Here is a 14468-nt window from a genome sequence, read left to right as displayed (position 1 = left end):
TTTGAATATTTTCCTCCTGTTCTTGTTCCAGCTTCATCCACTTATTGAGCTGAAGGTTCTTGATAGTATCTGATATCCTAAAATAACATGACCCTCTTCAAACTCAACTCAATGGTCAAAGCAAGCTTCCCCCTAGTTATTACATGCCCTTTCATCTACTCTGTTTTCTTTTCATGAATATTTACTCCCTAAATGGACATTGAGCTAAGTACCTATTCTAGATATACACAGCATACCTGATGTTCTGATTTTAGTGCCTTTGAGTCAGAGACCTGTATTAGCATTTGCACCTTTGCATCTTTCATGTGCTGTGGAATGAAATGGGTAGGCTGCAAGACCTTGTTCAGCTCACTGGGTGTTATTATGGCTTCTGCCTTACTTTGGAAGACAGCAGTAGAAAGTTTTCTCATGAAGTCCTGATTTTTCCCTTGATCATTAGTAAATAAATTATAATAAAAATATAAATACTTTGTGTTGAGGAAATATTTCTGTGCAACATGAAAATTAGGCATTCTTTTAAAAATTTCCAGCATAACTTGGGGCATTCATTTTCACAGGAAAACTTCATTCCTTTTCTCCCCAGAAAAGTGAACACTAGAAATGTGTATTCTCTGTATATAGAATTGGTAAGGATTAATTAAAATTAATTTGTCCTGTGGCTGGTATTTTCTGAAAAAAAGTAGAACATGGAAATTTCTCTTCTGAATTCACTGAAAAAGCAGTGGACTTGGTTTGCCAGTTTAAATCAAGCTTACATGCATGAATTTTGTTTATGCTGTATGATCTTTAGCTTTTGATTTTCTTTTAACTGACAAGGCAAATTACTGATTCAGGATTTTTAATAACGATAACTTCTGTCTACTCTTATGTGTTCTGCTAGACCAGATGTCTCTGAGAAAGAGCTAAAATGAGTGTGTGGATCTGTATTGTGAGAGTATGTATTGGTTTCTCAGGAGGCTGGGCAAATCATACACAGTATTTTGCATTTCTAGGTTATTCCTTGTGTTGATTAACGCAGAGTTTGAGTAAGATGTAATTGTCTTACATGTTCAACTTTCTAATCCAGTACTTTACCCCATTATTTCAATATAGAATGTTATTCTTGTCCTAATTGTTCTTACTACTTCTTTGTCTGTTTACAGGAAAATGGCAGTCTTCATGGAAAAAGCTCAGACCTTTCCACAGACATAGAAAAGTTGAAATCTCAAGAGGTACCACTTATTCTTTTTATATTGTGTGTGATTTTAATTTTTTTTTTAAAGTCCATTGCCTACTACTGGAGTTTTCTGTTAAAGGTCACAACATAGTGTCCAAATAATTAATAATTTAAAGTGTTGGCTCACTGTTGGCTAAAATTTCCAAAGACATGGAAAGATAAGCACTTTTCAAGTGAATAGAATTGGAATTTGATGGTAATTTAATGCATACCTGTTGAAGGCTAATGAAAAAAGATGGTAGAATACTGGCTAAAGGATATTTTTCTTTCCCAAATCCTGCTGAAGGTCTGTTCAGTTCAGTATAAATGGTCTGACTGTGGCCAGCAATGATGCATAAGGTAAGAGTGTAAGTATAGGGCAAATATTTTGTCACCTTTACTGTGTACTCTCCTGGCAAAACCCCAGCTCTTGGCTTAGATTTCCTGGACAGAGCCAACCTTTTGGACATAGTTCTTGTAGCTATTGATGGGCTTGCTCTCTGCTGTTTGTGAATTTTTCTGGCTTTGGTTACAGTTTTGGCAACAATTACAAGGATTTTGTTCTAAAACTTATGGATTTTTTTTGTCTTACATGTGCCTCTCAGTGATGTAACTGATTTCTACCATGTTCCAGTGTTCCAAATAGTCACTGATGTACTTCATAATTTTTATTCCTTTCCCTGCAAACACCTTTATTTTATGTGCCACTTTTATGTTCAACCAAGCTGAAGTATTGTAATCCATTGCTGTCTGCTTTTGTATAGTAACTGCTTCTAATCTGTGGTTAGTTCTTGATGCAGTTTCCTGAATTTTTCTTCTTCTTCTGTATGACTTCAGAGTTAGGGTGATTATGACTACATGCACTAGTGAAGAGCAGGGTATGCCATAAGTTTCTGCCTCACATAATGATAGATTCATTCTCTGTTCTTTTCTTGCTTGTTGCTAAGTTGTGCATTTTTGGATTGCCACTGGGCTGTGAAGTGATACTGTTTTAAAAACTGTGTAGTAAAGTAATATTTTCTTGTATATTGCACCATAGTTACCACATTGTTATGGCATTAAGCTATTTTTGAGCATGTTCATTTTTGTATTTTACACCAAATTTTATCACCTCTTACATTACCAATTTCATGGAGAACTTGCTTTGCAACTCTGCACTAAGTTTTAGTTAGGATTATTTTTAAAAAGTTTGGCTATCAGCAAACTTTACTGTATTTGTTTACCCACTCTTTGATTTATTCATGGAATTATTGAAGAATGTTGGTATGGGTATGGTTTTTTTGGGCATGGAGGAAAACATATTGGTAACTTCTTTTCACTGTGAAAATGGGAGGTATGTTCCTGTGCTTGGGATTGGGTGTTTGTCATGTCTTTTAATCTTTTCATCAGTAATTAATTCAGACAAGAACTTTCTCTCATATATAATAGCAGTTTATTTTATTTTAAGAGTGTCTGGCAATATCTTATTGAAAGCTAAACCATTCTCACTTCAGGAGTGTTTTGAAGTAACATTAAAGGCTAGGAATCAGCAGGCTTGAGAACCTCACATAGGGACCTTGTCTTTTCATTACCTAATGGTAAATAGTGTTCTAACACTGAAAGAACAGCAGCTATTTATGTTTTAATTTGCTGTGATCATCTTAGATTTGTGAAAAGGTACAAATTGAGACATTAGTGGCTTCTGTGTGCAAAATCTCTTTTGCATAGGCTGTTTTGTTAGAAAAATGAATAATATGAAAAGATACCTATTAAGTGGTGTGAAGAAAAAAGTAGGAAAGCTTTGTTGTTTATAGGAGTAATTCAGGAATGGTAGTTAGCAGTCACTGAAGTTCTGTGATGTGCTGAGGACCTCCTTTATTCTTCAATGGTTGTACTGAAGTCCATATACAATATCAAGTTTGTCTCTTGTGGGGCTTGTTTTTCTTCCTAGTCTCCAATCTTGTTTTACTTTTGTATGTGGAGCAGTGGTGGTTTTTCAATGAATGTATTTGGCTGATGATATTCTCTCCCTTATATGAGTGATAAAGAGCTACAGGTGTTTTTGAATGTGATCACAATGCCTTGCACTAGAAGAGGAGCTCTTAGTGTGTTTTGCAGAGGATGGTAAAGCTGCTTTTTGAAAGTCTTGCTCTCCTAAGCTGTTTGAAGCAAATTCTGAGATACTTGACTCAAGTACCATGACTTCTGCACAATAATTTATTGCCCTACAGAACTTGAAAGTGTTGTCTTCTTGTTGTGAGATAATACTGAACTTTTTAGCTTTCCTGCTGTATTTGCAAGTTGTAATTTATAATGTAGCAGCAAATTGGTATAATCACTTTTTTGGGAGTAAGCATTCTATTGTAATTAAACATTTTTTGGTTATAGTTGTTGTTGTGGTGTGGCTAATGGCTGCTGTTTGATGTAGAATAATGCTCTGCAAGGTTGTCTTCCATTGTTTCAATTTTGTTGTAACATAAAAGGAGCAATAAAAGGAGCAAGTCAGTTTTTGATCTGTTCAGATTGCTGTCTCCAAACAAGCATATCTGAAATGTTTTTCATAAGACATTTCCTTGATGGATTTCCATTTTATATATACACACACATAATAATTAGAACTGTTAAAAATTTAGCATTAATTAGCTGAGGCATTTTTCTTCCAAAATCTAAACTGCGGGTGTTTCAAATAATTTGCAATATCACATTTCACTAAAAGCTGTGAGTGTACATTTTGACCTGATTTAACATGAATCTAGCTTCAGTACTGAGGACACAGTTTATCCTCCTGTTCCTTTACATAACTCTATGTATTTAATTGAAGCCAGAGTGGCTTCAGTGAAGAACACGGCACTGTTAGTTTAGATAGTTTTATAGCATCAGGCAACGGGTTGTTCCCTCTACTGTATGTAAAATGCTCAGGCATAAATTAGAATCTGAAATACTTTATGCCCAAACAATACTCTCCTCACCCCAAGTAGTGCTTTTAATTTGCAAAGAAGTCAAAAAATAGTAATGAGGTAGCAGGTTTTGAAATAGTATTTTATACCTCTTAATCTCAGGTACATAACAAGAAGGGAAGCTGTTAAATAGCAAAACAAGACAGGAGGGACACAGAAACACAGTAAGTGTTATCAAGTCTGTTGTATTTGTGTCCTTTTTGTCCTCTTGATTTTTTTATTTTTTCTTTTTAATACAGGGGAGGGAGATTGTTTGGTGTTTCTGCTGCTGGTTATTTGCTGATGTATTCTACAAGGTAGCAGATGACTCACTGTGGAATTAAAGCCCAAATTAAATATTCCATATTCAGTGCTCAGGACACTTGCAAATCCAGCCTACTTTATAATTTGATTCATGAGCAGCATTTTTCAAAGCAAGTTCTGTTTTTAAAATTCTGAATGCTTTAGTCAGGTTTTCACGTATTTTCTTTAAGCATTTGTTATTAGTCTGTTGGCTACACTTGTATCATTTTGTCTCCTGGTTTATAGCTTAGATAAGAGCTAGAAAAATCTGGTTTCCATCATATGAATTTTTCATTTCAGCTATATTGGAGAAGCGGATCTTTTGGTTGTGGTTTTTATTTTGTTTTTATTGCAACTACCTACCACACTGAAATTAGCATTGAAGTCTGTCCACAAATTAGTTTTCCATGTGGCCAGGGAATTGTCCCGTTGCATATCATGTTGATATTTGTCTCACAGGAGTTTAGAGAGGTGTAACTGGCTATTGGGTTTAGCTGTTTAAAATCACATTTGTCACTCAGTAACTTAACTTCTTGGAAGTAGATTTAGAGCTGGAGAAAATTATGTTTATTAAAAAATAAATAACATTAGAAATAAATTTGAAAAAAGAAACTGTGTTTTTGATTGTTCTCTATTCCTGCACACATGGTTTTCATGTGTTTCAAGTTGTTATGAGAAAGGAAACTAATGAATAGTTTTAGAACTCTGATACAAAGCATGTTACTCACAGTGACACTTAGACGATATTTGTGAAAGCTGCCTTGACTTTTCCCAATAATATGTGAAATCTGGGGTAAGGATACCTGCTTTTGCCCCACCACATAGCAGGTGACCAAATAACACCAAAAGTTTCATTTCTGTCTTTAGGATATTGTAGTTGAATGTTAACACTTGCTGATGTCTATAGAGAGGGAATTGTTCCTTATTTCTGGTGCAATTGGATGGTGTCCATCAGCAAACTGCATTTATTCCTCTGTTTGAGGAGTATTGTACAAGTTCAGGGATATGGGTTGAAGTACTGGCTGTTCTCAGGGGGCTGGGAGGTGGCAGACATGGAGCCTGCAGAGGGAGATGTGTTTGTTTCCTGGCACATGAGACAGGTCTCAGCTTGGTACTTTGGCTTTTGGATTGTAGCAGGCAAATAACAGCAACATGGAGGAAACAGTGTAAGGAGTGTGGGGAGACTCCCATCATCATCCATCTGCTCCAGACTTTGTAAGATGATTTTGATCATTGCTTGGAAACAACATTGTTCCCACTAATAGTTTTCTGCAAGATTGTTCATGATTTAAGTGCAGTTATGGCCATGACCTGTAACAATGTGATGTTTCTTGATGTTCTGTTAAGATCAATGAATATAGTGTAAGTGACCCTCAAGGCAAAAAGGAAGAGTACTCTTATCTGGAGTTATTTTTAGCTTGCCTTAATTTTTGCAACGTTCTTCCTGATCTGTATGTTCAGTAGACCAAGCCAGGTTTTTGGCTCTCTAGTCTTTTCTCTAGGAGCCATTGACCGATGCATAGATTAAATTACTAAAAAATACTCTTATTTTTCTTTTTTTAATTTTTAATTTTCCTTTGTATTTCTTTTTAGAGACTGAGTATTTCTGGAAGCGTTCACGGTCATATAATCCCTAATCTTTAAAATTCACTAGTTCATGTTGGTATGGCTGTTGTGCAGAGCCTCCTGTCTAACCTTCAGTCGGTGACTCAGCACAGTGTTCCTGGGTGAAGTCAGTCTCTATGGTCTGTCCGTCTGTCTCTCACCGCCTCTGCATCTCGCTTTCCTTCCTCACTTCCCCCCACCCTCCTTGTGCTTTTTCCCTTCTTGTTTGTCTTTAGAAATTTCAGATTAGTTTGGAGAGCCAGATAATCCAAAATAAAGTGGATTTTAGCAGTAGCTTCACTCGTTCATTTACACATTAGTCATTTGGATGACTGTTGCCTGATTCATAAGTTCATTGCCAAATTTAGCTTGCAAGGGGCCTCAGTATTCCTGAGCTTTAAACAATTAATATTTGTTATTTAAAGTCAGCCAAACTATAAAACTCAAGGAATTGAAAGCAGCATTCATTAAGTTTAATCTTTTGGTCTGCAGCCACGTCAAACTGTGAACTCAACCATTCATTTTAGCGGAATTTTAATGTCTTAAGTTTAAAGGCAGTAATTGAGCTATATTGTAAATTGCTAAAATGCAAATACGTGCTTAGTGATCTGGCAGCTTGGTTACGAGCCTTAGATTTTGGTCTGTTCCCAGGGACTTGTGTAGGAGAGGGCTTGGGGCTAAGGGAGGAGAAACAAACAAAACCCCTGTTATCTCTAGTGGACTAGAGCAAATGAAATGCTGTGGAGTAGTAAATTGTACAGGGAGGACAGCTCAATGAATTGAGTATGAATTCAATAAATACATAGGAAAATGGTGTGCCAAGGAGTGACAGTGCCTTCTTCATTTTTCACATTTTACCCTGAAGTGGAAACAAAATGTTGTGTCTATTTGAAAACAAAACCAAAAACCCCACAACTTGAGTTAGTGTCAGGAGTACAATTTTGCTTAGGCATGGACAAATGCTGGTGTGACTTCAGAAAATAATTGCTAAGGGACAATAGTTTTATGTTTTTGAAAGGGAAGTAAATGGGAGAGGATTAATCCCACAGAAAACCTGGAAGCAGTGCAAGGAAAAAAACGTAGGGACAGTGAACTGGGAAAGGTTTTTGATTTCTTCTTAGGTGAGTTCTGTAATTAACTTTAACCAAAATGACACAACTTTAACGGTCATTGGAAGATACTGAGTTTTAGGAGGTTAATTACCACTTTGTAAAATGGGGCATAGACTCATTGTGTCAGGCCTTCTTTCATGATTTGGTAGGATTAAACATGCCTAGTAAGGAATGTGTTTACTCTGGGTGTATGGGTTGGGGATTTTTTTTCATTTTGTCTTCTGAGTCTTCTAGAATAATACATTATATACGATATTTTTCAGGTGTCCTGTGTACAAGTATTTATGATTTTGTGATATAGTGTCAGATTTTTAATTGATTTGGCTGTGTTAGCACCCTTGTGCTTGGAAAATCCTGATACCAATAGAACCTAAATCACTTGGACACTTGCTGCATCTTACCCAGAAGTGGTAGGAATGAATATTGTAATTGTGGAATTTTAAAATTTATTTATTGGAATGATTAGAGAGCGTAACTCTAATGCAGTGAAATTCCTCAAAACAAATACAGTTAGGGCATTCAATGTTGAGAGTGCCTTTACTACTCAGTTAAATTGCTGCACTAATTAGTAGTAGTCTTTCTGCTGCATTCCATAGCAGGTATTGTTAGTAGACAATACTTGTTGCTTTAATTTGTTGATGTATCTGACTTGGTCTTTCTCATCACAAACATTCAGTTAGACTGAAATCCAGGGAGAGGCCTGTGCAAAGTGAACAGTAAACAACATTACAAAATGCTGTAAGGGAACAGTTAACCCAAATTGCACTTTATTTGGGCTATAACAGTACAAAAAGAAGTTTTTTCTTCCTTTGGGAAAGTGAAAACTTGCTTGCTTTTGTGATAGCTATGTAAGAGGTTGGAACAAGCAAGACAGTTTTGAGTTTACAGCTATGTCATCTAATTATATTCAAAATCAGTTTGCTTTCTGCAAACAGAAAAATGCCCTGAGCTATCTGCAGAACAGAGCGCTTAGAAAAGGAAATAAATTTGTCCAGTAACTCCTATTTTGTAGACTTCTTGCCAGTTATTTGCTAAACACTCCAGCTGTGCACACGGGTGTATGCTAATCCATTGGTAGGTTTGTTGAGGAGCCACAGAGGCAGAAGTGGGGATATCTATTCAGCATGGAATGTTTCTTTCCAGCCTATGTTAAACATGCCTGCAGGTAACAGGAGGTAGAAATGCTCCCAAGGGCTTTGGAAGCCCAGTGGTGGTCCAAAGAATGACATCACCAACCAAAATACGTACCATCAAATAGCTCTTCCCAGGAAGGGAGAGGAACTTTTGGCATGACTGATTCGCTCCTTTTTCTGCTTGGAGTCTGTGTCAATCCAGCTATGTTTAAGGGAGCTTCAGTAGATTAGTCTTCAAAATTGGCAGGAACTGATATTTCCTGCCTTTCTCAGAAAGGAAGAATGAAATTTGGCAGTATGTATTATTGAGTCCTGCTTAAAACATGGATTTGAAAAGAGGCTCTGATAGAATTTTGTATAAATCCCTCCCCGCCATCTTCTGCTGCTTTTGCCAAGAGGGATGAGTTCATTTGCTGGCCAATTGTGTTTTCTCTTCATAACTCAGTCACACAAGTGGGATGTGTCTTAAAAACCACTATCCTTCATTGGCATTCCAGATTTTTTTAAGGCTCTCAATTGTGTTCTTCTTTGAGCAATAAGCATATTTTGTCAATTTGCACTATTGTATTTGTTAAATACATTTTTGGAGCTTTGGTTGTATGACTAGAAGCTTCCAGTAGCTTTTCAGAAGCTACTGGAAGCTTCAGAAATTTTGTCTGTGATTGGTTTCAACTCTTCCCAGTAGCAGTATTTTACTGTTTACTTTGTAGTACAGATGCAAAAATGAGGAATGGTATCAGGGATGCAATTTTATTTGAAGTACAGCTTAAATGTGAGGAATGCTCTGAAAAAACTCTGTGTAATTTAAATCACTGTCCTTAGAGCTCTTCTGATTTTTCTTAATTTGCTTTTGTCAAGTGCAAAAGTTGTTAAATCAAAACTGCATGTGTTTATGGTTATTTTATGTTAATTTAAGTGTGGTTGAGTTATATGTAGGAAAGAGCCCAGGGTTTCTAATCCCAAACAAAACTCTGCAGCCTGAGTTGATAATCCCTGACTGAACACTGAGACTCTGAATAACTGTGTCAGGCATGGTGGCCAAGGTGAAAGCTCTTTACATTGTTACGCTGCAGGTGGAGGCATAGGTTGCAATTCACAAAAATGTGAATTAGTGGCAAATTGTATCAGTGGCCTGATACAATTAATTGTAGGAATTGCATTAAAATCCAAAAAATACCAATCTACTTAAAGGGCTTGTGAATCCCTTAGGATATTCTCACCCTGTATACCAAATGTTTTGTTTTCAATAGCTTTGGTGTTGTGAAGGATAACCCTGAGCATTTTCCATGAAGTAGTTGATTTGTCTGGTAGTGTAGAAATACAACTTGGATGCTGTGGTGATTGGTTGCAAGTGCATTTTGGGAAACTGAAAGGGTAAATGAAAAGAACATGATGTCAAGCATTCTTTGAAGGAATTTTGATGATAGAAGGAAGAACATTCCATTTCCTGTAAACCATCCACCCAGTTCTCCAATTCCTCTGTTTTGTGAGGGAGAAATGCAGTGTTGACATGGGAGGACCATTAAGAATCCTGTGCACTAGGTAGATTGTGGTGCATGATGTGCAACTGTATATGAAATGAGTCTTACCGGTGTTGTATTTTCAATAATTATCTTATTTACTCTGCAAATAAAGATGTCTTAAAGATTTCGGTTTCTGGGCCTTGTTTGGGTACCACTTGCTGAATGTCTGAGATATGGATCCTCTGTTATCAGTGATGGTGTCCTTTATAGTTTCTTTCTTTTAAAATAAACTATAGCTAAAGTCTTAGGGAAAAAGGTTTTAAAAAACCACCACGATAAGGAGTAAAAGCAGAGACACAAGAAAGCTACCTACTTAGGAGCTTTGTTTCTGGTCATGTATTTGCAAATTTTTGTTTCTTTATTCAGCAGATTTGATTTCTTTCTTGTTTCACTTCAGCATAAAAATAAACCACATGTGGTGACCTTAGCTAGGAGCCACTCCATTTCCTCAGCAGCTGCTGTTCCACGCTGCTTGTCTGACAGACGGGGCTAGGTCATGGTTTCCAGAGGACACCCTTGTGGTCATAACCAAGTTGTAAATGTCACTAAGATGGTTTCTGAATGCCTATCACGAGTGTATCGCCGATTCTGAAGCAGATAAAGTCAGCCAAAGATTCAGTGGGTCTCTGGAATGCTGCTGTGCAGCGAGCAGCAGCAGGAGTGTGCCATGCATCCAGAGGCAGCAGCAGTGCTGTGACAGCTCTCAGTGAGCAGCCCTTTGGTGGAACTGACAGCACGCCTGCAAAGATAGGGAGGCCTGTTTCAGCCCCATTAATGTTGTCTTCTATGTGAGCCTGCGGTCTGGAGAGATGATAAATGTTCAGTGATTGATGATTTTATAGTCCCAGGGCACTTGGGATGGTTTCTGGTAGCTGTGAACAATTTTCCCTCCTCCCCTAATTAGGCCTGAGCTTTAGGTTTCTCAATGAGAAGTGACTAGGTGTGAATTGTAAGATAAGGTTTGCGCAATGTTTTTCAAAACTTTGGCTACAAAGGAAGTACAATTTTGAGTGCCAGCTCTTTGATGTTTTGGTACAGAATAAGTGATTCAGTGTGCATTTGGTAAGTCTGAAGGGCAAATGGCACATTCATACCTTTATACAGAAAAGCTGATGGGATTTCCAAATGTCTCAAGGAGAGATTTACATAATTGGGTTAATTAAAGAATATGTACATCCAAGGACTTCTTTATTTTCCATCTCCTCTGCCTTTGGTGTAAGCTTTCAATAAGCCAGTGTTTCCTGACTGTAAAAGGGTTGATCCAAGTCTGGTAAGCTGGGTGTGCTAATGGTAGAAAAATACATAAAAGTATTTCCATTTCAGTGCTCGTTTACAAATTAGATGACAAAGTTGTTTATTTAATCACTATATGGAAGTAAACCTTTTGTCAGTGAGCTTTGCTGGTTAGTAATGTGATAGTGTCAAAATGCCTATTAATGTGTAACATTAATAGCAGGCTGCAAGAAGAAATGGAATTTGTTCTTCTCATCTGCACCAACATTTTTTCTTAACATCACTGGCTCTTCCTGAACTTTTTACTGTTTTTTATTAATACAGACGGAAAGCTTAGGATAAAAAATCAGTTGCAAGTTCTTCAGACTAATTTTACTCTCTGTGGCAAGTGACTTAACATTAAGAGGATTCAAATATCAAAATATCTCTGTATTATTCAATTTTTAGAAATCTTGTCCATGAGGACACAGCTTATTAAGAAACTATGTGGTTTCTTTTTGATGGGAAGAAAGTAATATGTGGGCAGAGAGTAATTTCTGTGAAATAGACCTGAAAGCCAACTTTTGTGATTAATGACCAATTGTGACTTTGCACATTTAATTAGGAAAGTGTCATTACACTCAATTAGCAGGGCTGCCAAATAATCTGTTTAATACTCTGGTCTTTTTTTCTCTAGGGTTTTGCAGACAGTCCTCATTACAGTGATCACTTGAATGACAGTCGATTAGGGCCTCATGAAGGATTGTCCCCGACACCTTTCATGAACTCCAATCTGATGGGTAAGTAGGTAATTCTTTACGAGTATCCCCTCAAAGCCTCTTTGGTCAGAAAGAGACATTTTTCATTCCCTTGTCTAGGCCTGACATGTCAAGCATCTGGAAGTTGCTCTGTTTCTTACAGCAACACTGACTTTCCTATTCAAATCTTTTTATGTTGGGTGAGTTCCTCATAAAGGCCATTATCTAGGACTTTTTAGAAGAAGGAAATACCAAGATTTTCTTAAGTTGATCTAGAAAGCTTATATGATTTGATTTGATGTAAATTCTAAGTTATTTTCAAGATTATTTTTCCTTAGTTTTGTTTGGGAAGACATTTATAGCAGTTTTTTATTTGTACATTGAAAATTTTTTTTCCTAACATTTAGTTCTTGAACTACCTACCAATTTACAGTAGGCTTCTCTTCAGGTAATAATTTGAGGATTTGCTGCTTTTTTTTTATTTCCTAATTTCTTTGATATTTGTTGTATTAGAAACTGTCACTCTTAAGAAATAAATGGAAACTCCTGTTTTCAGAGCTATTTAATATTTTTTGCTTTTGAAACTGGAAAAAAAGCAAGGAAAGGGTGATGTATTTTATTGTGGACTTAGGTATTGAAATCTTTTTTTCATTGCCTGCATTTTGTGTTACCTGAAATACATTAATGTGCTGATAGTATTGGTTGAAAAATCTCCTTTTGTGTGTTCCGGTTGGGAACAAAAAACTGTTGATTTCAAAATATTTAATTTGGCAATACATGGTCTTGGGACCGTTTTTTGATTTTTTTTTTTTTTTTTTTTTTTTTTTTTTTTTTTTTTTTTTTTTTTTTTGGGACCATTTTGTTTTTTAGGATGACTGAATATTTGTTCTGAATTTGTACATTTCACATTGTTTCACTTCTATATTCCCCATCTTGTAGACATGACCTATTTTGTGATCTCAGTATTGTCCTTTTAAGACATAGCCATGGTAATCTAAGTGGATTACCTAAATCCAAATCCTGGTGGTCTGCAATTTCTTTTGGAAATCTTTCTACTTTGCTCAGTCTTTGTTTACTACTTTAATTTTCTCTGAAACAGAGACAGACGAAGCTCAGCTATTGCTGAAAACAGAATTTTGTTTAAACTTCATATAAGAAGCTGAAAACAGGCTATTTTAAAATGCCCATCTCTGTAGACTTTGATTAGAGAGAGGACATGTCAATTAATCAATGCTTTCTATTTGAAGACAGCAAAGCTAAAATGTAGCAGTTATTTTGATAAAGCAAAGTAGACTTTCCCCAAGTACTCTTTCAAACGTGTTGTCTTTTTTCTTTTTTAGCAGAAAGCTAAAAAGATAAGTTACTTCAATTGCTTTTCCAGTATTTTGATCAGTAGCATGTATGGAATGTCTTTAGGCTTTGTAGCTGATACTGATTTTACAAAAATATATAGCAAAGTTTGATTTTTTTTTTTTTTTTAATTTCTATTACCAAAGACAAATTGATTGCTTATGTTTTTAATTTATGGCATCTAATTTCTAAACAATATATGCCAAATAATTGGTGCAACTATATCTTCTTGTCTTTTCATTTTTATTGAACAGATTATTCTATTAGACATAATAAAATCACATCATTAATACAGATTTGAGAAGAAGCCTCCATTTAGATGGTTTTGTAGACAGGATTAACAAATTGCAAGATATATATGTGTCAGTCACCCAGAGCAGCTAAAAACTGAAATAGTTTTGTAGAGCTTTGTGGCTAATAGTTCTTAGGGATTTTATTTCCTTCTATATGCAGCCAAGAATTACAGAAAGCTTTCAGTATATATCTTTAAGATACGTTCACATCAAAACTCTAAAAGTATGCCTTTAAAAGTATTCCACTTATGGTTTTTGACTTGTCATAACAAAAAATTTTGTTCGTTTTACTTATGTTAGTGTTAGGATACAGCTTTTATATTATACCTTCACATCCTTAATTTTTGCATTGTATTTTATTTGATGGTGAAATTTTGGAGAGAGGAATGATAAAAGCTACATGAAAAAATAATAGAGTAGTACTTTTCTGTGTGGTACTACTACCTGTGTTTATAGTTTCTTTATCTATTATTGAAAAGAAAAATGATAATTCTTCTGAAGTTTTTTTTAGACAAAAAGATGTTATACAGTTTTTTTTAATGTCAAATTGTGTTCCCATAAACAGAATGAGCACATTTATTTTATTAGCTAATGTAGACATACAATATTTAAGGTGTCAGTTCATTATTTTGTGACCTTTGGGGTTTAAAAGGAGATGGAGGAAGGATAAGAACATTGAACGTGATGAGCTTATAGGAAATATCTCACTAGCTAATAGCAGTGATTGAGCATCTGGGGTTCCACAACCAAGATCTAAGAAATACATCCCTTCCTAAAATTTTATCATGACTGAAATACATTTCTGAAATAGTTAAAAACTATTAAAAAAGAAGAAGAGAGAGCAACAACATATTTCACCATTGCTGTCAACACTTAAGAGTACCATTAAAAGAAAGAATTGTGTGTCAAGGGGATGTTGTTGTTTTGTGTATTATGTTCAACCGTAAGCATATTTGCCTGAAGAGATAGCGGATTATAAAGTGCCACTGTCTTTCATGATGGAGCTCTCAAACATTTTAATGATCTTGTACATTGCAAAAGAGAGAAATTTTGTCTAACAAGAGTTGAT

The 14468-nt window shown here is 35.7% G+C and overlaps 1 protein-coding gene across 11 annotated transcripts in view; it reads left to right on the top strand.

Moving 5' to 3' along the window:
- Positions 1 to 14468, top strand: part of TCF12 (transcription factor 12) — a 158816-nt gene that overhangs the window by 41334 nt on the left and 103014 nt on the right. For all 11 annotated transcript variants that reach the window (XM_056500085.1, XM_056500088.1, XM_056500079.1 and 8 more), the window contains exons 5-6: positions 1143 to 1211; positions 11696 to 11798. In XM_056500085.1, the coding sequence (XP_056356060.1) occupies positions 1143 to 1211; positions 11696 to 11798 (172 nt within the window). The remainder of the gene's footprint in view (positions 1 to 1142; positions 1212 to 11695; positions 11799 to 14468) is intronic.

The sequence above is a fragment of the Oenanthe melanoleuca genome, chromosome 10 (genome assembly GCF_029582105.1).
Source record: "Oenanthe melanoleuca isolate GR-GAL-2019-014 chromosome 10, OMel1.0, whole genome shotgun sequence".
Taxonomy (NCBI): Eukaryota; Metazoa; Chordata; class Aves; order Passeriformes; family Muscicapidae; genus Oenanthe; species Oenanthe melanoleuca.
The sequence above is the reverse complement of the archived record's forward strand: the minus strand, read 5'-3'. Positions and strand labels throughout refer to the sequence as shown.